The sequence below is a fragment of the Centruroides sculpturatus genome, unplaced genomic scaffold (assembly GCF_000671375.1).
Source record: "Centruroides sculpturatus isolate CEXI.00-Female unplaced genomic scaffold, Cexi_2.0 scaffold497, whole genome shotgun sequence".
In the NCBI taxonomy this organism is placed as follows: domain Eukaryota; kingdom Metazoa; phylum Arthropoda; class Arachnida; order Scorpiones; family Buthidae; genus Centruroides; species Centruroides sculpturatus.
Window position 1 is genome coordinate 272,954 of NW_019384738.1, and position 26,265 is coordinate 299,218.

The 26,265-nt window shown below is 30.4% G+C and overlaps 4 protein-coding genes across 5 annotated transcripts in view; 2 read left to right on the top strand and 2 right to left on the bottom strand.

Moving 5' to 3' along the window:
* The window catches only part of LOC111628317, an 8,190-nt gene extending 5,760 nt beyond the window's left edge, over window positions 1-2,430 (bottom strand). Inside the window, exon 1 of the mRNA XM_023372082.1 lies at window positions 2,232-2,430. Coding sequence (XP_023227850.1) covers window positions 2,232-2,325 — 94 coding nt within the window. The 5' untranslated portion in view covers window positions 2,326-2,430. The remainder of the gene's footprint in view (window positions 1-2,231) is intronic.
* Window positions 2,431-4,659: 2,229 nt separating this feature from the next.
* On the top strand, window positions 4,660-6,892 carry LOC111628319. The gene is made up of 6 exons (XM_023372086.1): window positions 4,660-4,851; window positions 5,758-5,831; window positions 5,894-5,977; window positions 6,056-6,118; window positions 6,188-6,258; window positions 6,722-6,892. Exons 1-5 carry the CDS (start codon window positions 4,755-4,757, stop codon window positions 6,248-6,250), a joined length of 381 nt encoding a protein of 126 aa, XP_023227854.1. The 5' UTR covers window positions 4,660-4,754; the 3' UTR covers window positions 6,251-6,258; window positions 6,722-6,892.
* A 1,055-nt stretch (window positions 6,893-7,947) lies between these two features.
* On the top strand, window positions 7,948-11,559 carry LOC111628320. The gene is made up of 6 exons (XM_023372087.1): window positions 7,948-8,111; window positions 9,680-9,753; window positions 9,823-9,906; window positions 9,981-10,040; window positions 10,115-10,185; window positions 11,316-11,559. The coding sequence occupies exons 1-5, from the start codon at window positions 8,018-8,020 to the stop codon at window positions 10,175-10,177; spliced, it is 375 nt and encodes a 124-aa protein (XP_023227855.1). The 5' UTR covers window positions 7,948-8,017; the 3' UTR covers window positions 10,178-10,185; window positions 11,316-11,559.
* A 1,752-nt stretch (window positions 11,560-13,311) lies between these two features.
* Window positions 13,312-23,129, bottom strand: LOC111628311 (protein asteroid homolog 1-like). 2 transcript variants are annotated; one of them, XM_023372070.1, is made up of 3 exons: window positions 22,902-23,129; window positions 22,564-22,758; window positions 13,312-15,250 (listed from the first exon to the last, which is right to left on the bottom strand). In XM_023372070.1, the coding sequence occupies exons 2-3, from the start codon at window positions 22,719-22,721 to the stop codon at window positions 13,327-13,329; spliced, it is 2,082 nt and encodes a 693-aa protein (XP_023227838.1). In that variant the 5' UTR covers window positions 22,722-22,758; window positions 22,902-23,129; the 3' UTR covers window positions 13,312-13,326. The 2 variants fall into 2 exon arrangements, with proteins under 2 accessions (XP_023227838.1, XP_023227839.1); XM_023372071.1 differs by having other exon boundaries at window positions 22,564-23,129.
* Window positions 23,130-26,265: the final 3,136 nt, after the last annotated feature.

The following is a 26,265-nucleotide window of genomic DNA, read 5'->3' on the forward strand; positions in this document are numbered from 1 at the left end:
TTTTTTTATAGCGCCGTTTCACGCTTTAAAGTCATAAAATTCCATACAGTTCATTTGAAAGTTGTATTTGACAGAAATACATGCTTCTAATGTGCTTACTTTTAAATGGGTTTTTTCATTCGTCCGCATATTATTCAGCAATGAAAATATTCGTTCAACGGGGGCATTAGATCCAGGAAGACAAAAAAAATTCTACGATTTTACAAACGTTTTTGAAAACAATTTCTTCTGCTGTAAAATGTTCAAAAATCTCAATCCACCTTTGATGGCAGGGCTGGTTATTCTGTCGCCATTCGTCGATCTTTTCGTTTGTGACATATTTTTTTACACATGAAACTTCATCAAATAATTCACCATCGAATATATTTACGGACCAATGATTCAAAATTAAGATATAGCTTTCCTCTACTTTCGCCCACAAAGGAACTTCGCATAATGTGACCCATTCAAACATCTCTATTTCAATAAAAAACATGTTCCAATTATTTAGATAATCTATGCACGTTTGATAAAATGTGTACACAGCATCATTGGATTTTTTGGCTTGTATATTTTCTGATTTTTCTAATGCTAAAACCACTTTTCTAATAACAATAGGAAGAAACCTTTCATTTTTTCTTTCAAATAACTTCAGCTTTAATTAACAAGTGTATCATGCACCAACTAGAGAGTTAAAAACTATCACAAAAATTCCCATAAGAGTGTCCACCCCTTAGTACTGTCAGTGGGCCGTTTGGTTGGCGACACACTGCACTACTGCGCTCTATGTAACAATGCAACACTAGTCGTGATGGTCGACTGGTCGACAAAACTAACTTGTTCAATATATTATTAAAAAAAATTTTTTTAAACTTTGTGTCAACTTTACAAACTAAAGGACAAAATGCCTATTTTAGAAAATAAATAAAGTTAAAGGACAGAGCAGTGAAATAAAGGACTGTCCTCTTAAATAAAGGACGTATGGTCACTGTAATTATACTGTACTTAGTGTGAACAGCCGGGGGCCAGGGGTCGATCTCCGAAGACCACTTACTCGGCACGGGTTGGTAAAACCCGCTCTCGTTGTCTTAGGATGGCTGTAGATCGTTAGATCGTGGATCTTGGAATCCCGATCAACGTCAGGTCTGACACCAGTTAGGGATAGATTTACGCGCCCTAAGAATCTATATTTAATGGGATTTTTATGTTTTAGCCCACCATGTAAAATTAGGATCGGGTTCAGAAACGTTATAATAAATGTTGATGAATATAAATTTTTATCTATTATTTTACCTTAACTTTTAACTTTTGTAACGGTTTATTATTAACTTTTTCATGCGTATTATTATTCAATCTCTCGTCTACTATCGAATTATATTTTCAATCTTCATCGCTATTACTTAGTTTTCAGCTTTAATTAATTTTTAATTGATTATCATTTGCTCGTCCCATACTATTTTTATATTTATAGACTATATTTTTAATTTTATTTCGTCTATTTAATTTGCTTTTTAATGCTATACTTTGAAGTTTTATTCTATTATCTTTAACAATTTAAAATCCTGATCATTGCTGTGTAGCATGACCTAAATATTTAAGCAAGAAGGTAAGTTTATGAACTAAAATTTTCTCATTGACTTAACGTGGGGATAACCTTTTACCCCGACATCTCCCGTTCCAGGTGAAATTTTTAAATTCGGCTTTTCGCCACGATACGCCGTTTTATTACTTCTATTAAATTAATGTGCAAAATTTCGTTCAAATCGGTCGAGTCGTTACTTCGCAAAACGTGTTTTGGCGATTTGAAAATTTGAGTCGCTGCCTTCGACAATAATTCGTTACTCGTTTTGGTTCAGTCTAATGAAAGTAGAAAAAAGAATGACGAATGCTCTCTTCTCTTATCATTCTATACATAGACCTATATCTTCCCCCAATTATTATATTTTAACATTTTTTACACGAAATCGAATCATTTTTATAAAATCATATGAATGATTTGTATGAAGTGTTCATTAAATTGTGTGTTTTCAGTAGGTCTTCCTTGTCGACCGTCAGCGGTAAGCATTTATTTTCTATCGATGTGGGGATTTGAAAGATAGAAAAATCCAAGAAAATTTTGCGGATGGCTAAGCCCTCCCTTCACCACCCGGTCATTACCCGTTGCACTTCTGCACGATGATTAAGCAAACATGCTCTGTTAATACTCACAAGAAGAAAAGAGAAAAAGGTACATAAGTGTAAATTATACTTACCGCAAACTTTACGAAATGATCTTTTCACAAAGGAATTAGCCAAAGTGCAACTAACATACGCCAGAAGAAGGATGGATATTGCGATTTTCCTCATTATCTTTCGACGTAATAACACACAAAAACTATTTTAGTAATTGGAGACGAATTAAAAACGATGAAAATTCCCCTCTTTGCGGAAAACAGTGTAAAGTAATTATATATATAGACGAGTATTAATACCGATAACGGGCGAAGGAAGTTTTTATCTTAATTAATTAATAATACGTTTCCTTTTCCCCTTGTAGTTTATAGTTAAATCTGTCGTTCTACATGCATTTTAATTCTAATCTATAATTTTCTTTTATAAAATTATTTATTATCCACTTAATGATCGAATCTGGTTGCAACTAATGCACTTTATTTATCGAAAATAATTCTTTTCATCGTTAGTTAAAACGTAAATAGATTTTCTTTGCTCTTGATAAATGTTCATCGGACTGCAATTTGGACATTGCAAACCTGTACATTTCCACTGCATTCCGTTTGTCTTTTCGTTCTTTGTTAATTTCGAGAATAGATTAGATAGATGAAAATCGAGATCAGATTTGGAACTCTTAGGAACCAGAGATCTCCACTAACTAATGTATTACGAACTTCCGGTTCAGACCGGAAGTCAGGTGATTTTCACGTCAAAAGTTATAATGTTCAGTATAACTAATACATCAGATCTTTAATTCTACAGCTACTTTCTAACTGAAAATTTCCCTTCTTTCTACCTCCACCTTCATTCCCACTCGTCATAGGCCTGAATCAAAGTACCTCCCTTCCCGTAATTATGCCACCAGGCCAGAAATCTAAATCGTTTGCAAATACACAGGAACTGTTTTCAGACAATTATTTTGCAACGACGGGTGAAAGCTCACGTTTTCAAGAACTCGCCCTCCATCGTCGGATACAAACGATTCCCCCGCATATTTGAGGCTGTCAAAACAAAATGGATCACCACGCCCAGAACTGACCGCAAAAGTCGGCAACCCTGCCATTTACGAATTACATCGCCCTCCTTTCCCATAGACGTTATTATTAGTCGTAAACATTATTGTTGCCAACTTTTCAGCGCCTGTCCTATGCCTGGTGATTGGCTTTCATTTGACTGTTCCTAATAATTAAATACATTTTAAAAGTAATATCATACTTAATTCACGAATGACTTTATGCCAAAAGTACGTCTCTAATATATTTTTGTGTTTCAATTTTAAAAAAAAATTAAATTTATTTCCTTTATAATCAACTCATTTAACGTGTAATTTCTGGAAGAAAAGATAAAATTAATTAACTGTATTTACAGGGAGGTATTTATCTTTCGGGAAGTTACACGATTAATTAAATACTTTTAAGCTTGAAATTACACATAGCTACATTGTAAATTGAAATTTAATTAATTGATTTATGTAGCCGAATTTAACTTTAATGGTGAAATTGTAGATACTGTATTAGGCCAAGTACAGTACACANATTTATCTTTCGGGAAGTTACACGATTAATTAAATACTTTTAAGCTTGAAATTACACATAGCTACATTGTAAATTGAAATTTAATTAATTGATTTATGTAGCCGAATTTAACTTTAATGGTGAAATTGTAGATACTGTATTAGGCCAAGTACAGTACACACTAGGCGTTTTGGTAACGCGCTAGTGGAGCATACGCACTGGCTCGGTAATTGCTTGTGTGCGCCTCCTCCATCGTCGCTATAAAAGACGATGGCAGAGGCAAAGAGAATTTTGGGTGCACCGAGATAGACTGAGATTTACGAGATAGACTGACACATGGAATGTTTGCGACGTTGTATCCAAAACTAAGATAATATGAGCCCAAGTTTTTAAATTCTTTTAAAATATCTATAAAATCATTTGACGATGGTTGGTCTCTTTTAGATTTCATCAATAAATAGATCAGTATCGAAATGATCGTTCTCCATTTCGGTCAACGTACGTCCACTCTACCCGAAAGCGCGCGATCGAATGTACAACAACATGGCAGCACATATATTTCAAAGCGCTCGGCTGACGCCCGCAAAACGTGCGTTTTAACAAAAATCTATCAACGCGCGCTTGGCCAAAAGCCGTTTGAGTATGTATGCAGAACTCTTGGTTCTTTAAAACGCGCGTTTAAAATCGCCTAGTGTGTACACAGCCTTAGACTTTTAGAGGATAACCTGTATTAGAACAAGAACGCATTCTCAATTTATGACACTAACCTTAAGGAAAATTGCGATTCGGTCGTAAAGCAGAATCTAAATTTTTATTGGAATAACAGAATTAAGTGAAAATTTTTAAATGTTTTTATGACGTGTGCTGTAAATATTTTATAAAAACAGCATATTTTAAATTTCCTGCAAATCAAATTAATGAGAGGAAATACGTTATTCGCTTATCAATTTCCTTAATTCATGAAAGAAATTCAGTGGAACTTTATATATGATTACATTTTCTTTTCATCATTAATTAAAAAAAGTTGGGTACTTTGACAACTGAGTGAACATGAAGACAGTAATTTCCATCTTCATTTTCATTTATATTACTTGCTTTTCGGTTAATTCCTTGGAAAAAAGAGCAGAATTAAACGAAATACTTTGTGGTAAGAACAACTTTTTTAACGCATTTTGTAACTTGGGGGGATAAAGAATTTAAAATTCACGTGACTAGACTATTCGGATCTTGTAAAATCGAAATTATTTTAAATTTTATTGGGGAAAAATTATATAATATATTCCTAGTATAAGTTCGCCAATCCGGCACGCTAATAATTCGCCAATTTGGATAGGTATGTTGTTGTATAACGCATTATACACGGTTCAAAACCCTGTTAGGCAGGTGTGCATTATACACGATACATTATCCTGTACTGTATTTGCGTATGTAAAACAAAGTTTATATTTTATAGAAAGAAAAAAAAAACGGAATTTTATAAAAGAACCAAAAAAAAGATCGGTAATCCGGCGCCATTCCGGTCCAGTAGATGACGAATTAACGAACTTCCGCTGTAGTAATTGTTGTATACATTGTTATTTAGAATAGATCTATGCCTACTTTCATCACTTAACTAATCAACATTATATAGAAAGAGGAAGGAAGTATTGTGACTTGTTTATTTACAAATAATTTAAATAATAATTATATATATATATATATTCGAAAACACAGGACTAATTTTTCTTAGAATCAACATTAAACACTAATGAACTAATTAGGTAGATAATCATCCAATCGCTCAACAAGCTGAATTTAAATTTATACAAATTATTACTCTGAAAACACAGAAATATATTATTTTTAATTATTTCTAATGAAAAACTAAAGAATATATACAGTCAAACCTCGATATAGCGCTACCATTTTGTTAGCTCCCAAAATTGGCATTAGAACTCTAGTAACAAAGGATACTGTTATTTAATGTTAATAGATACGTTGACGAGCACTCGCTAGCGATGTACGAGAACGACGCTATATCGAGGTTTGACTTTAATTAATTAATTATTAACAGAATTGGATACGGAAATGAAAATCGAATATTTAAACTGCATAGAAAGTACCATGAGTGAAGAAAACAAAGATGCTGTAAGTTAAACGTAATATAAGTTTAATTATAATTAAATATACACCACTTAAATTATTTGTAGGCAGATGAGTTTTTGGACTGTATGGGTTTTACCTCGTCACTGGACTTTTTAGAAGGAGTTTGTTCGATTTCTAACGAAGAAGAAGTAAAGTCTAAATGAATTTTCCTTTGAATATAATCAAAATTTACCAATTTAATTAATAAAATAATTGTTTAATTTTAGAAATATTCTGGCGTCTTAAAAAATTTGAATAAATGTTACAAAGAAGTTGTACTTAGAAAACATGTAAGTACAGACGATGCTCTACTGTGTTAATTTTATATAGAGGTGGATTAATTACAATTTTTATTGAAGGTCGTCAGTTTCGAGAACGTGGTGAAATGCTTGGAGAAGATAACAATTGGACCAATGGAATAAACAAAATGGTAGAATATTTTAATTAATTATGAATATCGTAAGTGTGTCTATTCAAGTATTACTCACTAGTTTATGGGGAGGGGTATTCGTTTGTATCTGACGATAGGCGAAAGAGATTGAGTCTTTGATGACTTAAGATTGTACCCATCGATTATTTTTATCTCATTGTTGTAAAATAATTCCTGTGTATTGGCGAAGGGTTTAAACTTCTGACCTGATGACATAATTAGGAGAAGAGGAGGAGGAAATTAACATGGCACGCGACTGTTGGTTACTTCTAAAAGTTTTGCATTTATTTAAGATATGTGCCTTAAGTGAGTTCACTTACGGCACATATCGTAGAGAAAATGAAATTTTTGGCTCACACAAAGAAAACAAAACTAATAATAATTTATTTATGTTTTCTGGTATTTATAATTTTAGTTTTTAGTGTGCTAAATACTGTATTGAATACAAATTTTTCTATTTCAGATCGGGACTTTCGCGAAATTTGGATTAATCGTTTTGTGTTAAAAGATATCAGATCTGAATATAATTAAAATTTTTCTTCAATTTAAATATATATGAAATGAAATTTTTAACATAAATATCTGTAAAACATTAAAGAAGGTTTCGTAAGCAAATAAATGATGTAGATTCTCATTAAATCTAACAATTAATTTAATTAACATTTAAGGTTCTCTTAACCGATATTACGAGTGTGTTTGACAGTAAATAGATAATAGCGGGAGGACAGTTTTTAAATTCCGAATGGAGAACGTGCATGTTCATACTTCCTACATGAACAGTAGCCGAGAAATATACGTTAATGAGGCGAATGATACTTTCTTATTCAAAGCCAAAAATATAATCACCGAGACATATTTTAATAACGAGATTAATATTAAAAGTAAAAAATCTTTGTTCAATTTTACATGTTTATAGTATTTTTGCATTCAACTTATTAATGGATAACTTACAAGGTTAGGGATGACATCAATGTGTAATGTAAATATATAATGCTGCATCAAATGATTATTTTCTAATCAAAATGCATTTAATTTAAAGTGACAATAAATATTTCTCTATCGATAAATCAGTTTGTTTATTAAGGGGATCGATGCAGTTAAATTTTGACGTTTAAAGGGGGGGTCGTATGTATCTCCAATAGGATCAAATTTAATGACGATTTTATTCGTTATTAGCATTTACAATTTTTTATAAAACCCATCCATACCCTGAAAATTAAGCTTTTTGCCATTTTATAATAGTTAAAAATATAAAAACTTTAAAATAAAATATCGTAACAGATGGCGCTACCAAATGTTGCCGGGAAAGTTAAGCAACTTCTTTCTGGCGTTTTTAATCGTGAGAATATAGTGTACACGCACAAATTCAAATTGAATTAATTGATTTGTTTAACTGAATTTAAACAAAGGGAATTAATTTCCATGGTAAAACTTTACACTCCCAATTACGTTCTTAGACGATGATTTACTGAAATCGGAGAGAATTCAAAATAAGAACACATTCCTAATTTACGACACTAAGCTTACGAATAATTGCGGCTCATTTAACGACCGATAAGTCGTAGAAGCGAGAATCAAAATTTTTAAATATTTTCACCGTGTTTATTGTAAAGTTTCTATAATAACATCGTTACAATCAAATTTCTCAGATAACAACTTCCTTAATTCATTAAAGAAATCCAGTAGAACTTACAGGCTATATCATTCCATTTCCTTTTCACTATTAAGAAAAGTTGGGTTCTTTGACTACTGAGTGAACATGAAGACAGTAATTTCCATCTTCATTTTCATTTATATTACTTGCTTTTTGGTTAATTCACTTGACAGAATGGAAATAAGCCAAAAAACTTGTGGTAAGAATAACTTTTTCTAATGCATTTTGTAACTTGGAGGGTAAAGAGTTTAATTATTAATTATTAATTAATTAAACATTAATTATGTTAATATTTTTTAGGGAAAAATTACAATTACAGGGTGTTTTTTTTTAACTTCAGACAATGAAATAACTTAAATGGATCTCATTATTTTGGGAAAAAGGTATAGACAAAAGTTGTAGAGTTTCGAAGGACCAATCAATTGGAGACCTTGACCATGACCTTCAGTGTCATTTGAGGGTCAAGTCTGTTTTTTTCAATGAGAACACATATTTTTAATTCCGGCAATGATAAGAACGGGAAATTTCACAACCGGATATACCTTTGACCTTATGGTCTAGATCAGTGTTTCTCAACGGGGCAATATCGCCCCCAGTGGGCGTTTTTCCGTGTTAAGGGGGCGATTAGTAACAATTTATATTTTGGGGGCGAAAAACAATTTTCTGGGCGATATAGTAAAACATTATATTAAGAATAATTAGATATTTTATTCGTTATATCGTACAATAATTAAACAGATAACATTATACCAGTCACTAATCTATTCAATGCAGTACGAATTTGGCGTTAGCCTTGGCCCTCGGCATCGGAATTTTGTGGTGAAGGGGGCGACGATTTGTTAGAGGTTGAGAAACACTGGTCTAGAACAAAGGTCAGGATTATTTTAAAGTTTAAATTATAAGCTTTTTCTAATGGGAAACCATACTTTTTATTACTCCATTTACCTTAAAATAATCTTGACCTTTGATCTAGATCATAAGGTCAAAGGTATATCCGGTTGTGAAATTTCCCGCTCTTTCCAACGCCGGAATCAAAAATATGTGTTCTTATTGAAAAAAAAAAACAGGCTTGACCCTCAAATGACATTGAAGGTCAAGATCAAAGTCACATTCAAGGTCACCAATTGATTGGTCCTTCGAAACCCTACAACTTTTGTCTATACCTTATTCCCAAAATAATGAGATCCATTTAAGTTATTTCATTGTCTCAAGATAAAAAAAAACTCACCTGTAGTTCGTCAATCCAGCACGCTAATATTCCGCCAATTTGGACACTTGGTGGGCTAAAGACCCAGGCACTAACGTTTTTAATTCTTTTTCAATCTATTTTATCACAGTACAAATATGCACTATATCATCTCCACACTGATTAGAATAAACTGCACGCTTAAAGTATACTCTGCTATAAAATGTACAGTACAGCAGTATCAGGAATTTGACGAAAGTACAAAAACGTCTGGTAATCTGGCACCATTTCGGTCCTGTTAATGTCGAATGAACTAACTTCCACTGTAGTAAATAATGTTATTTAGACGTGAAAGTTTGTAAATTTTAAATCAATTATAATAGTAAATGTAAAAATATACAAATATCAGAAAAACAAGAAATCGTACAGTCAAACCTGGATACAGCACCGCCATTTTGTTAGCCTCTGAAATTGGCACTAGGAACTCCCATAACAAAAGACATAACTAAGAGAGTGGCGCTAAAACGAGTTATGACTGTATTTTTACATTATCCATACTTTAATTAATTAATTATTAACAGAATTAGATACGGAAATGAAAATCGAATATATAAACTGCATAGAAAGAACCATGAGTGAAGAAGCCATCGATGCTGTAAGTTAAATATAATATAAGTTTAATTATAATTAAATATACATCACTTAGTTTACTAATTATTTGTAGGCAAACAATTATATGGAATGTCTTGGTTTATCTTCGCGACTGGATTATTTAGAAGAGATTTGTACGATTTATGCCGGAGAAGAAGTAAAGTCGAGATGAATTTTCCTTTAAACATAATTTACTAATTTATTTATAATAAAATAATTGTTTCATTTTAGAAAGATGATCTCTACGAAAGATATAGCAAATGTTACGATGAAGAACTGTTTACAAAATATGTAAGTACAGACGATGCGCTGCTGTGTTATTATTATATTATACAAAGGTGAATTAATAACAATTTTTATTGAAGCCCATCACTACTGAGAACATGAGGACATGCTTCGAAAAGATAACAATTGGACCAATGGAATAAACAAAATGGTAGAATATTTTAATTAATTAATGGTGAATATTGTATTTGTGACCATTCAAGTATTATGTCATTAGTTCATGGGAAGGGGTATTCGCTTGTATCTGACGATAGGTGAAAAGAGATTGAGTCTTTGATGACTTGGACCAGTAGATTGTTTTTATCTGGTCATTATAAAATAATTACTTGAAAATGGTTTAAATTATTGGCCTGATGTCATAATTACGTGGAGGTATACCACGACTTGTGATGACTGATAATGATGGGGAGGAAAAAATAATCAAAAAAGAGCAAATGTTTGCTAATGTAATACTTGAAGGTCATCTATAGATACGATCTAACTGATTCCTAAAATAGAAAATAGCGTTTGAATTGTGTCCTCTCTCTGTAAGCATAGTGCGATAGACGGACATTCAATGGGCCAAAAGTTTCATCGCTCCGCAAGAGGGAAGCCCACCATGGCCAAGTGGATAAAACCATTGAACACGAATATATTGCCGGTTTGCGCCTCGCCAACGGACTGGTCACGTGTAGATTTCCCGGTTTTCTTCACGTATCTAATGCCTAAACAGGTGCCAGTATCCCACAGAAAGTTCTCCGGGAAGCATCCTTTGGCAAATTGCCACGAGTGGCGTTGCCAAAGGTGTGCTTCCATCGAACATAACCGCGAGAGGGATCCTTTCGAAGTTGAGTTCTATCTCATTTTACCTTACGAAATGTCCCTTACGGATCCGAATAATATTGTATGGATAAGGCTCGATACGAACCTTTATTAAGCAAAGGGAAAAGGTTGATGATGGACGATTGAATGAATTTTTATGCAGTCTTAAAAACACAACCAAACATTGGCATACGATTAAGGTCTTTACCCTTTTTCCGATATGAGTCCTAAGTGGGTTCACTTATGGCACGTGTCGTAGAGAACGAGATTTTTGGCTCACACTGCGCAATTAACAACAAATCTGTCATTTCTTGCCTCATAATAGAAAATTTGTGACATTCGGTACGTTAAGACAATCTAAGAATTAATTACAATCAAAGAAAACAATAATAATAATTATTATTATTATCTTTTCTGAGATTTATACTTTAGTTTTTAGTGTGCTAAATACTGTATTGAATACAAATTTTTCTATTTCAGATCGGGACTTTCGCGAAATTTGGATTATTTGTTTTGTGTTAAAAGATATCAGATTTGAATATAATTAAAATTTTTCTTCAGTTTAAATATAAGCCTATATTAAATGAAATTTTTAACATAAATATCTGTAAAACATATTTTAGCATTAAAAGAAAGTTTCGTAAGCAAATAAACGATGTAGATTCTCATTAAATCTAACAATTAATTTAATTAGCATTTAAGGTATTGCGCTCCTAACCGATATTACGAGTGTGTTTGACAGTAAATAAATAATAGCGGGAGAAGAGTTTTTAAATTCTAAATGGAGTATGTGTCCTTCTATTGGTCTTCTTTCTTTGGTTACGCATTTCACGACGTAACGAAAGCAAAAAAAAGGGAAAATGCGCGCTTTGTTTGAACTTATCTCGACAGATGCTTTTTGCACCCCACAGCTGACGTCACAGTAAGCTTAGGCTACGGTGCTGCCCTCTCATCCGCCAACCTGTAGCGTCTTCTGTCGCGGGTATTGGCCAGCTGGCTTCATATTGTTCAAACACCGACATCGATATCTGTAGTTTTTCCTCCTACACTCCATTCCAATACCTTGCTAATGTAATACTTGAATGCTGAATATCGTGGCATCATGGAATCCCGATGTTTATCGGAAAGTTTCGATATAAGGTTACGTTAATTTACATAAAAACATACTGTTCTGTATGAGAAATTTCTGAAGGCAATTCGAATATCGGGCTATATATATCAAGTGGTTTTAGGCAGAAATGATTGGACCGTGTAATTTGTCACGGTTACAGAGTAACGGTGGGTGGAACTTCTATTATTGTATACGAATTTTCGCATTGCAAAGAATCTCCAATGGCAATTGGGATAGCGTGTTGTATATCTGGATAGTGTACTAGATGCAACGTACTGTACAACACAATTAGTCCAATAATATAACTCGTAGGGGTTACAGAATTACAGCCGTTGTAATATTGCTCTTAGTAAACAATGAGAATATGAGAAAATATATAGGGAATTTCAGAGGGCAATTTTGTAAAGTTCAGAAATATTAATTTTAATGTATAAATCTTAAGTAATTACTTTGGTATTTAATGGAAGGAATTGTTATATATACGCATATCTAAGTCAAATGAATGCATCGATAATTTAAAATATCATAAGACATTAGGGAGATATTTAAATTCTATTTATTTAATCCTAAGAATTTTCATGCAGTTTCTCAGAATGGTTCCAAAAGTTTCAGCCTGTACGCTGAAACTTTTGGAACCATTTCGATTTTTCGTACACTTATTCTAGGAACCGCGCTACCAGTTCAAATAAATCCAAAATTTGTGCTAACTTCACACCAGTGCAGTTACTATACATTGGTTCAGTCTACACAAAATTTGCTCCGATTTTGTTTTCAACGATCATTGTAACCTCAATAGATTCAAATTCTTTCGCGACGTGTCAATAATTCCGTTATCAAGTTTTCAGCCTGCGCCATTTTACTTTCCCGGCTGTTATGTATACGTGACAAGGGAGTATTGGAATCGTGTCAAATTTTAACCTCCGGGTTTTTTTTTGCAAATCTCCACGTTTCAGTTTATTCGTGTCTATCTGTTCAAAAAATTTCTAGACGAGGAAATAGAACAAAATTCCGAATTTGGAATGATGTGTACAAAAAAAAGTAAAAAAAAAAAAAATAGTGGGAAGAACTGCACGAGAGGAGCAAAATTAATGTGTTTGATTAATTTCCTTCCTATTCATGTTCTATAAATGATAGAAGATAATCTATTGTTTAATCCTCACAAACTAAAGATCCTTTGCCTAATAATTCTATGATATTCCTTGCAGCATCTGCAAATTGCTAAATTATACAAGCCCTTGAGACGATAAATATTCTGTTTATAGTGATGATTTTGCTTAACTTAATCTATATAATAAAATTTAAGCTCTTCTTTAACTATAAAAAATTCATTTTATTACAAAATATTAACATTTTATTACATTTTATAATGTAAGAAAGTAATCAAATTTTATTGGTTACCTCATTTAAAAGATTTTTAAATCTGTTATCTAATAATTCCACTTCGGAGCAGTTACTTTCATTGACTTCTATACATTCAGAAAGTTTTGATTTCTTAGTTTTCGTCTTGCTTTTCTTCTTTGTTTTTGTATCATCGGATAAGAGATGATCGGAAGAGACATGTAGCATTATCGAGTGCTTTATTTTATTAAATAAAATGCTTGATACGGAACTCCGTCCGAGAATTTCTTCTATGTACAGTTCTTTATTTTTTCTTGTTGTTAAATCTTTTGTTAAATTATAAATAAATGTTCCACTTAACCATTTGAAAGTCTGATTTGGTAAATATATGCTAAAGAGCTTACAAAACAAAGAGATAAAAAAACAGGAACTTTGTAATTGGCTGAAGTTATGTATAATACCTATATTTATGGGGTTAGCATGGTTAAGAATTGGTTGTCTTACAAATTTCTTAATATTTAACCATATTTTCTCGGCTTCTTCTTTAGAAATTGTCTCTATCAGTTCTTGTATATTCAGTTTAGTTTGCTTTTTCTCTAGAGATTTGGGTTTGTAATCTTTTGTCGTCGTCTTTGGTTTTAAGACAGAATAAAAAATTAACATGACTATAAATGCATTTAGAAAATTTTCTGTTATTAAAGGTGCCGAATTATTTAACCAGTAAAATACTACAAGGAATATAAAGTGCCACTTTTCGGGGAAGCATTCTAAATATTTCTCCTTTACACCAATTACAGTTAAAAAAAATTTCTTTCGTTGATTAACGTCCATTTTTGGTATGTTATCTAAATAAGGGATGTCTCCGTAGCTCGGAATCGTAACAATTGGCTGAATATTAGTTTTGCGAAGACAAGTTTCGTATCGATCGTATTCTCTAACAGTTTTTGCCGCATCTCGTTGAAGAAATATCCCGTACAAAATTTTCCTTAATAACGACGTGCACTGATAACTTGTTGGACAACTGAAATCGTCAATTTGTGCGGGAAGAAAAATTCTGTGTACCCCGACAATATTCATTAAAATAGATTCGAACTGGGCTTCACGAAATTTTCTCACAAACCAATGAGGTAATGTCTTTCCCTTAACACTTAACGAACTGAAATCGTCTAATTTGTCTTCGCATTCTGCATTATCTAAATATTTTGTAAGAGTAATGTCTCTTTTGTTATATTCTTTTAAACTTTCGTCTATAATACTTTTAGCTTCCTCTCTTTTATCTTTATGTAATGCATTCAGCACGTGTTGAATCGCATCATCTACCGAATACATTTTCATCCATCTGAGAAGGCCAATCATTTTATTGTGACGTATAGTTGCTCCGTGTTTCTTCTTCTTTGAATAAGATATTTTATTAAAGAAATTGTCGAATACTTTAGTTTGGGCAACGTCGTTACCCATGAGTGTTCCAAACAAAGGCAGTGTATCTTTGTTAAGCCCAGTCTTAGCCAAAAAGTCATCTATATAATATATTTCGCATTTCAAATATTTATAACTGTTTTTAGATTTGGTTTCCGTTTTCACATTTAAGTCGATGAGTCCGGTTGTAATATATCCATTTTCTATATTAAAAATATAAAAATCACTGTCTTGACTAATCACTGGACATTTATAATAGTTTGCTAACGCTGTTATTTGATCGTCGGCTCCAAAATCACATTGGGCATACCTAATTCCTAGTTCATTCAAAACACTTTTGAAAACATCCCATACCAATATGGGTAAGACGAAATTGGACGTTTTTCCATACTGACATATTTCGTGGCAGTAATTTAATCTGTCCACAGCTCGCCTTTGCGCTCTGAGAAACTGCCATTCCGTACAATCTGTTCCACCATCAAATAACACTAAAGGAGTAATATTGCAAGTTTTGAAATGATCAAAATAATCAAAAACAGCCACGGAAAATCTGGAAATATAATAAAATTCTGTTACACATATTTAACCATTTTATTAAAATGGTGAAAGTTAAATTTATTACACACTTTGTATAATAATATCCATTTAAATGCAAACATGAAAAGAGGTCATTGTAAATAGAATTTAAAAGCTTAATTTCTGATTTCTTTAATGTCTTTTAAATTTTCATGTCATGTGTTGTAGCCCCATTAGTTTTGAAGTGTGAACAGTGAATAATACATTGAATTCTACAGAACTTCTTAATCCCTAAACTTGCAGCATAATACACATATTCAAGTAAAATGGTGCACCTTGTTTGTGTGATCAGACCCAACAGACTACTTTTTATGGGATTATGTCTAAACTTGTAAACAAATTTTGATATATTTGTGATTCTGATCTTAATTTTAACTTAAGAAATTAACAAGCAGTGACTAAAATACAGTATTGTCAATGAGTGGGAAAATAGGCTTGAAAGATATGTTGCAAATGATGATGGTCATGCTAAAATTTTAAAATAAAAGTTTATTGCAATATAATATTTAGCTTTAAAAACCGTTTATAGTGCCCTTCAATCATCGGTACAACCAAAGTTATTAAAGCTTAAAATTCCATATGTATTTTATAAAGTTCAAATGAAATTGTCACACTGTATACAATTTTTTATCAATTTATATAATTCAAATTTGTATTGAAGTTATGTTTCTAAATCAATACAGAAAATGCACACAATTTCTTATATTTTTTATTAAATTTCAACTATTTATCCCAAGACACTTCATTTGTTAAAATAAACAAATATTTTTAAACTTCTTTAGACTCCAAATTTGAAATTGTTTTAGAACATTCTTGACTTAAAATAAAACATTCATTTTGAAATACATTCCCTGTACTATATTATTATTTCCACATAACCCATATGGGGCAGCCACTTCTTCACAGGCTTGAATTTTTAATTGCATAACCTGCACCTTGAAACTTCAGAACAAACATTTAATAACTAAACAAATGTTTTCAACCTTGTTGAATGGTCATTGTTAAGTTTATCCAATTCAAATCACCAGCTATAAAAACTGGAACAGTTATTCAATCTTATAAAACAGAACACAAACACAATAAAAATATACACTTGGAAAAACTTGAAATTTACAAGACACCTAAAATGCAAAGTAATCAATTAAAAAACATGGAGACTATCTCAAACACTTGGACATCTCAGTACAAAACACCCTAATATCATTCTGATATGCATTGCATATGGTTTCCAATCTAATATTTTTATTGCTATTTCCCAAAGTATCTTTAAAATATTGGTCTGGATAATTTCAAAAGTACAGTATCTTCTTCCCAATATGATGTTCAGTTGTCTTCAATTCCTTTGACAGCCTTCCTAATTTTACAATGCATGACTATGGTAACAAATTTTTATTTCTATATCCCTATATAATATCTGTTAAGCCAAACAACCACTGGGTTACATTGGGCTACTTTTCCTCAATTATATTTAATTAATTACTAAATAATTTGTCACTAGAGGTCCATCTCTTATTTTGATAAATCTGAGAGATGGCACCTACCTCTAGTGACAAATTATTTAGTAATTAATTAAATACAATGTAATATAGTTTTGATTGGCTTTACAAATTTATTGGGTTTTGTGAAGTTTGTTTGTGTGTATATCTGTTGCTTTAAGAATCCAAACTTGGTTTTAAGATTCAAAATGAAAAGAAAGCATCATAGCTGTTTACCACTATCTTTACTACTACCGAACTAACTTTCTTACTTTATCTCATGGAAAGTAAATCAAAAAGAATAATTTCATATTATCCATAATACAAAGAGATTCTTTAATTAAAAGCATTTTTGCTTTTTATCAAGAAAAGCTTCTTCAATTAAAGTTTGAAAACACAAATTTTGTAATATTAACATTTGTCTTTCTTTTACAAAATATTATGCTTGCGGCAGACAAAGAATGACATAATTCCATACAATTGTAAGCTTTTAATGTGGAAATGTTGCATGCATTGTTAGTCTTGATATAGTTAGATGGCTTATGCCAGGAATGTTTTCTGGTTTCTTGGATTGAACAATAACTTTATTCTGGATAATAACTTGTTCTACTTTGGTTCATAATTACCATATATCTGCGCAGATAAGACAATAGTTGAATCATAAAAAAGACCTCCAAAATCCAGGGTCATCTTATAGGGCAGATACAAAAAAAATTAGATTGAAATTTATATAAATTAAAATCATTATAAAAAAACAGAAAAACCTTAATTATTTACTAGTAGAGAGTAGGGTATGTCCACAAAATAGAATAGCCAGTGGTGATATTCAGCGGGTTCGCACAGGTTCGGCCGAACCCGTTGTTAACATTTTCAAAGTTTTCCGAACCCGTTGTTAAACACATGTAACATTTCTCAGTAGTTTTTTTCTTTTAAAAATATGTTAAAATATACGTATTATACTCTGTAACACTACTAAACTAGAGCCTTATACACTGTTCGCCTTGGTGCAACCTCCATCGACCGTTTCAATCTCGACTGAAACGAGGTTTAATCGCGATCGACTCAAGAGAGTTCTCGAAACTAGGTCCAGTCATACGAGAGATTCCACAATCCCACGCGCGCGAGAAAATACAAGATGATTGCAGTACACGTGTCGGGCTATCGACAGCGAAATAAAGATATTTTATTTCGAGAGACGATGACATCTGTCTATTATTATAATAATACCTAATGATAAAATAAATGATTTAGAAAAGTTTTTTCTTGAGGAAAAGTCATAGGGAAAGCAGTTAAACCTGCTTTCCCTATGACTTTTTCTGATTAAAAAAACAACAGCNCTATCGACAGCGAAATAAGAAAGATATTGTATTTCGAGAGACGATGACATCTGTCTATTATTATAATAATACCTAACGATAAAATAAATGATTTAGAAAAAGTTTTTCTTGTGTAACTGCTTTCCCTATGACTTTTTCTGATTTAAAAAAAAAAAAGCTAATTTTTATGTTTATAAAATATTTTGAATGAAAAATATTAAAATATGTACAAAATAAACCATTTTGAACTCTTTTTTTATTATTTATCAAAAAAATATAGTTATGGCATTAACAATATTAAATTTTAACTGACTTAATTTTGTGAACGCATTTTTTTTTATTTATATGAATATCTTAAGGTCAGTTTTTGCGCTAATGTTGCTAATGCACCATTTGAGCGAAAAAAAAAAATTGTTAAGGAAAAATTTTCTGCTAGCAAACCCTTTGTTAAATATTTCGAATATCACCACTGAGAATAGCCCATACGATGTTTTTGTGAATAGTCAAGAACTATTCACAAAAACATCTTATAGGACCTATATATGCTAAACCTATAAAACTTTAACAAAAATTTATACCTCATCTTATCTGTGCAGATATATGGTATCTTTGAGAATAGGATGGCTAGTACTGTTGCTCTGCCTTTTAAGTCACTTTAACATTCTGCTATATATTTGAGCATTTACTACATATTACAGCAACAGAGAAATTTAAATAAAAGGTCTTCTTCCAGGTTTTTCTAGCTCTTTGCCATATACTCCTTGCTTTTTTTTCTTACCTATCCCTATTGTTGCATTGATTAATATGACATTACTGGTAACCAGAAAGGGAGGTTTTTACATAACTATAATAATTTATGTCCTACAAAGATTATAGGTATGGAAAAAAATGCAATTTACAATCTGGCACTAAAGTAATTGGAGGACTGATTTAATGTTTAATTTTCTTGTTTAAATACTTAAATTTTGAAGTAGAAAAACAGCAAATTAGTAGAAGCCAGTAGACTTCTGCTAATACAGTTAATAAGAGTGAATCCATTGGAATGCCCATCTGTTATAAGTAAAATATTCCCATGTACAGTACTTAAGTAATTGATTTGGCAAATCAATTGATGCATAGAAATATGAAATGGTTTCATATTATACTTAGATATTTTGTTCCTTAATATTATTTCTATAAACTATATTGCCTCAAAAGTGTTAACAGAGGGGTATAAACTGCATATATTGATTTATAAAACTTTATACTTTGATCTACCAGCTTGACTTTATGCACTCTATTTATAGTTTGGATTCCATAGTTGACTACATATATGGAATCATTAACTAAGCATTGTAGATGTTAGCAAGTTTCTTTTCTAAGAGGAATGCCAGTATGGCTACACATTTATGAGAGGTCTTAAAGGCCAATCTGTTTTATGTGCTTTAGCTTTTAGGTGGGATTTTAAAAAAATTCACTTACCCTTAGCTGGAAATGATACCTGATAAATCAAATACATTAAACTAAGAAATGATCCCATACAAAAAATTCAAGCCAAACTTATACTATTTTTGTACAGCAAATACATTTATCATTCAGCATTATTTTTGTGATGCATTTCAAAAAGTTTTTTACCAAATATCATTTGATTAATTTACTATCTCATAAATTTCTATAATGCTTCTTAGGAAGACCATAGCTAGAAGGTAGACCCAATGGAGCACCCAGAGAGGGCCAAGGGCCCTGGAACACTCCAATGGAAAAGGAAAAAGAACACTAGAAAATTTTCCAAAAATCTTTTCCTAATTAAATTTTATAGTTTTTGTATTTATGGTGTGTCACATACTACTCATGAATTAGCAGCCGAGTAAGGTAAAAATTTTATTGAATTTTGGATTAAAAATGTTTTTATCCATTCAATTTGGCTCCTCAAGATTAAATCCTGAGTGTGCCACTGGGGGCCCTTAAAAATTGAAAAATTCACAAACATTTAGCAAAAAATATTTTTTTTCTAATAAATAAATAGCCCTTCTATTCACTAAATAAATTATGAATGGAATAAAAGATACTGTAAAAAATACAAATAAAATAGAGGATATAAAGGATAATTCTTTTCATTCAAATATTCTAAGATTGCTTTAGCACTTTGTACAATACAAATAACTATAAAAGAATTATTTTCTAGTCTGATATATATTCTATTACCTTTGCATACTAATATGAAATCTGATGTATTATATCAATATAATGTAATGTATGATGATGATAATGATGTGATTTGAAAATTTACAAAATGACATTATTTGTTAATCAATATAACAAAATGTTAGTATACTATTACTTTGTTTAAGTCATTCTTATAAAATTTGTACTTATAACAACAAATTTATATTATTTTATGAATATTATGTTGGATTTTTTTATTTGATAATATTTTGCTAGAAAAATCTCTGTTAACAATAATATGATTATTTTAAATTTGCATTTTAATTGTTTTTCTAAAAGATTTATTACAGATTAATATCATAACTGGAAATTTTTATTAACCAATATAGTAACCAAACCACTAACTAGTGAATCAGTTATTATTGCTTGAATATCAGATAAGAACAAAATATTGAATAGAAACTGAAACAGACAGGGAAAAATTTTTTGAATTGAAATAACATAACTTCTGGTTTGCACCAGAAATTCATATATAGTTAATAGGTTTCCCTATTTGGTCTTGGCTTTCATCTGTCTAACTCCATTCTCGAGATTAAGGAACGAACAACAAGTGGGGATTTATAGGTCTATAATTTTTTCAAATTGCAATCCAATTATTCCTGTTTCTCATTAAATTAATTAAAATATCAAGATAATATCACAAGACTTAAAACAAATGTAAAAAATATGTCACACAATGTCACAAGATAATTGATATAATTAATAGATAAGATGATGTTAGAAGATAAGTGTATAAGAGAATTGTAGTATTAGTATTTAAGAGAATTATTAAACCATAGAGTAACAACACTTTAAATGTGTTAAACATTTTAAACGTTTGACACATTTAAGCAAATTAACTTTTTTTTAATATTTAAAAGTTAAGTGAATTTTGAAGAATCAACAATCCCACAAAAAATTTTAATCTGTTATAAATAAAATTTTTAATAAAAATAGCTGTCGTTATCTCTTTTTATTAATTCAAGTAATAAATCAAATGTTAACTGAGATGCCTTACATAAAATAATTAAAATAAAAATAACTTTTAGAACAACAAAAGGGAGGTAAAAATTCATTTCTAATTATGATGTTTAAATTTGCTTGTGATAAATATGATCAATTTAATTATAATTATTTACTATGATATTGTTATTAACTGTATTATTATCAGGCTTCTTATATTATGCTCTGTTTCTAATCATTAAGTAGCCATAACAGCCCAATAATAATTCAACAGGTTGTTTAGTAACACTTATAAATAACTTTAGATTAGATTAATAATAAAAATTACAAACAAATTGGAAAGAAAAATAATTTCAAAAGTAAATCAAAACTAAAACTTTATTAGTTTTCATAATGCTTTTGGAACATTTTTGAAACTAGTCATCACTTATATTAGTACATTTATTATGTTTTTAAATTATAAAAGTTTTGTTAAAGATAATTGAGTTAAAAATATTTATATAATAAAGTTGAATAATTTATTCACATTGGTCAGCATTTGATAGGAAGAACATTTTGTATTCGTTACCCATCCATAGGTTTCCAAGATAGAAAATCCAAAAATACAACTCTGAAATAATTTTAAAAATACACACCCTCTAGTATGAAGCTTACAGAAATACAGAGATTAAACTATCCAACTCGAATAGGTTCATAGTAAACATAATATATATAATATATCTAATGTTTGCCTCGTTTAAACATTTAATTTTTGAACAGCACTGTATTTTGTACCTGAGAAAAATCTAGTAACACTATCTCACAATGTACACGACTAAAAATTTTACAACACAACAAAACGTATGCTACACAACCCAACCTGGAACATGCCACACATCTTTACCAGACGATTACCAAAAAGTACTTATACATTTGAAAACTTTACCAGCTGATTCCTAAAATAATAAAGAATATGAATTTTAAGAGTTGATAATCTTGCTAAAACCAATTGAAAAGAGTAATGATACATTATGGGCTTCCTCGAGCCAACAAATCTGATCTGGCAGAGAATATGTGTAAATGATCCTAGCAATTCCTAATCACCATTTAAAATTGATAATTACTTTCATAAATTGTAATAGTGTGGAACTTTGAATAACTTATGAATCAGTGTGTCAATTTACTGTATTAATATGAAAATATATAATTGATTCTCATGTTTCTATGTAAACATTGGGATAATTGATTTTTGTGTATTTTTATCATCAAACACCTTATATTTTTAAATTGAAATGTTTCGGGTGTAAATTCATAAGCTTAACTCATATAAATATGTTTAAATATTGTATTGATAAACAATTACTACTTACTTATCGTAATCTCCTCCATATTTGAACTCTGCACTCTCTCTATAGAGCCAATATACTAAATTATTACCGTCAAAAACGACTTTAGTATCGTGTAAATGATATTCTTTCCTTAAATGAGAATTCTTTTCGAAAAAGGAGGAAAGTCCGCGAACTCCCATGTTTTGTTTACATATGACAAATACTTCTTGCTGCTACCTGGTGTTAAAAATTGGAAACAACAATTAATTAAAACTTTTTTATTAAATCCGAATTAAAAATGTTAAAAATGTATATAAAAACGTATTCAAAAGTTTTAAAATTATATATTTAAAATTTTATATACATTTCATTCGACTTACTGTAATTTTGTCAAATTGGTGAGTTTTAAGCTTCGATGTCTATTATGGCAATGGTTTATTGATAAGCCAAGCGACCGACATTTATATAAATTAGTAATTCGTTTTGTTATTTATTTTCATTATAATTGCATTTATTAATAATATTTTTGCTCTCAATAGCGTTTGTAAATTGTTTATAAAATAAAAACGGAAATAATTTCGATACCGGCGATCGCAACGATTAATATTAACGAAATTTAATTTCGTAAATAATAAATTACAATAGCTAAACTATATTAATTAATTAATTAATTATACTTTAATACTAAAATGTATTTAATAATCATCGATTTAAATTTCCAACATTTTTATATTTACTAAAAAATAATCTTTCAAATAATTATATAAAAATAAAAGCTTTTTGAATAAATTAATACGTTAATTTTAAATTAAATACAGTATTCATTAAAAAATCGAATTTTTATCGCCGCCACTAGCATTAAATATTTAACCTCTCAAGAGATGGCAGCACTTTTACGTTTAATGACAAATTACGGAAATTAATGAACTATTTATTCGCCAAATTACCTCAATTTTATCTTTTAGCACAAAAATTAAATTAACGGTTTAGTGAATAATTTTTTTTAATACAAAAAAATAATTTAATATTCTAAGAATTAATAAATCATATTTTGATTTATTTAAAATTTAAAAAATACGTTAAGTTTCACGAAGGAATTTCTTTCTGTGATCATTTATGTAGCGCTTCACTGTACATATCAACGGGAAATTTGTATATCCAGAAATTCTGAAAAATTCATGGGATATATCTAGAAATATCGTACGTCATCACTGAAGCAGTAACAAATAAACATTCATTTTACTTTTAAAAGTAAATAAGGAATTTAAACACTCCAACTGCCTTCGTAATAATACAAATAGGGAATTCATTGATAAGCCTCGGTTATTTAAGTTAATTACTTAATTTAAATGTCAGAAAATCTTAAATTCATACTTACCAACGCTAGAAAATCATACATTTTCACTTTTTTAATGCTAGAAAACCTCACTAATTTCCCATTCTAATGACCGAAACTTTCAAATTTTCATTTCTACATCAGAAAATTCCATATTTTCAGAGAACAAAAACGATTTTAACGAACAAAACTCGTTAAAATTGCACAATAAAGCAATGGGTAAATTATATCATAAAAAATTTAATTGTAAACTGAAATAAATTTAAATACAAAGCCAAAAAGAATTTAAATTCTTCTTCTCGGCTTTCAAAGTATCAAAAGCATAGAATTTAAAATTTAAAAGAGAATCATCAATATTGAACTGCCTTTATAAAATGGCAGATAGGAACCATCTAAAGAGAACCAACTCGAAAAATTCCCATTTGTTCTATATACTTAACATTGGTTACCGGCTGTCTTCCATGAAAAATCACTATAGAAATTCTATATACTTTCTTCTGAAATTTAATTAAAAAATATTAATAAAATACAGATGTTTCTCTTCACATACCTTATGTTTTATAAAGTAATTCAGAAATTTGAAAGTTAGAACTTGCAGGGTTTATGCATATTAAACAATATAATTAATTTTAAACACTTATTCATAACATAATTAATTATATGGAGTCAATTTATTTTGATAAAAGGTTCTATGTTTAATCAAGTAATTTTTTTCTTTCTTTTTTTTGAATATTTATCAACATTATTATTATTTTCCCCCTTCCCTTCTTTCTGGTATGGTAATTAATGATGATGATCCTTAGAATTTCTCGTTTGTTTTCGGGGTTAAATTAACTTCTGCCCCCCAAAATCCTAAGAAATTCTATTCCCGAATTTAAAAACGTCAACCTGTATAGGACGGAAGGAGTAAATTAATATAAAAATACCATTTACAAGGTATTTCAATTTACTAAATTTCATTTCAATTTACCAAATTTGAATCGTCCTTCGATTTAAGTCGTGTTAATATGTTTAATGAGTAATTTCACGTGTTTAAATGTTTAATTTTTAAGTCATTTATCGTGTAAAATGTTTTTAATGTTGTTTACAACGGGAGGGAGCCATTCATTTTACTTTATTTCGTGTTGTTGCTCTAGGATGTGCCATAATTTACAACTTTGGAATGGTCTCAATGGTAACGATTTATCCGAAATTTAACGGAAAAAAATCTATAATTTGTTGATTAAATTGCATAATCGATTCGAAATATTTTTTTAAAAAATCGATTAAAATTATTCTAGAAATTGATAAATCCGGTCGGTACCAATACGAGATATAAATCAAGTAACATCTGTACACGTTGAAAATGGCAGGCAAATAATTTGCCAAGACAAGATTGATCGTTCACAAGCCAATATTTCATTAAGTTATTTCGTGAAGTCGAATAAACTAACAGCAAACACGTGACGTGATAAGTCACGTATTTAGGTACTCACGCCCGATTAAAGAGACTTATCCAGTGTTTACATAAACTGGAAAGTTTTCATGAATTTTAAACATTATCTGATGGTTGTGTTGTCCGGTAGATTCACTGGACTTTATGTGAATCGGAACCAATATGTCCGGTGTGAGGTTGTCGTGATTAAATTATACTTTCAGATGAACTCTTCTCCTCTGTCAAAATTGGACGTAATGCCAAGATGGCTATTTTTCTATTACGACAACTCTGTCTCTCAAATTAGATTGCGTTATCAAATGCTGGCAACCCCCTCCCTGCTTCAATCGTGTTTTGTATATGCTTGCCATTCTCTTATTGTTATTTTTTAGGTCTCCATTTGCATCGTGATTAGCTATTTATGAGCGAGAACAATGTATCGTGCCAATACTTTTGTACGGGGATTAAAAAATATAGTCTCTATAGATAAAGAGTGAGCAATTTTTGTGTGTTGTATTAACTTTAGTGTTAATGCTTACAATGCACATTGGTGTAGTAGTTGGAACCGGATTTAAAATTGTTGCTATGTGCTAAAACACACAGGAGGCACTTCTTCTTCTGCCATATAATAAGAGGCAATATGTATAAACTGTAGTATGAGGCCTAAGATGTAGATTTTTTAGCTTAAATCTAAATTCGGCTCGAAGTATAATAATACTGTACTGTTATTATATATCAATTGTGTTGCTGTGCTAATATCAAACCCATAAATATTACTATCATTATCGATTAGTGAATAATAGTACAATGTTTATATTTTACATTATGTTATGTAAAAACATATCATCATCAGTCTACATAGGTGGTGGGTCCTTTTGTCTAGCACAGGATGCAGGATGATTTTCATGTTAAATATCCTTTACTTAAAACACTAAACTTTGGGGCCCTCCTGAAGCCTAGATACATAAAATCCAGTGTTTTATGTATCTAGGCT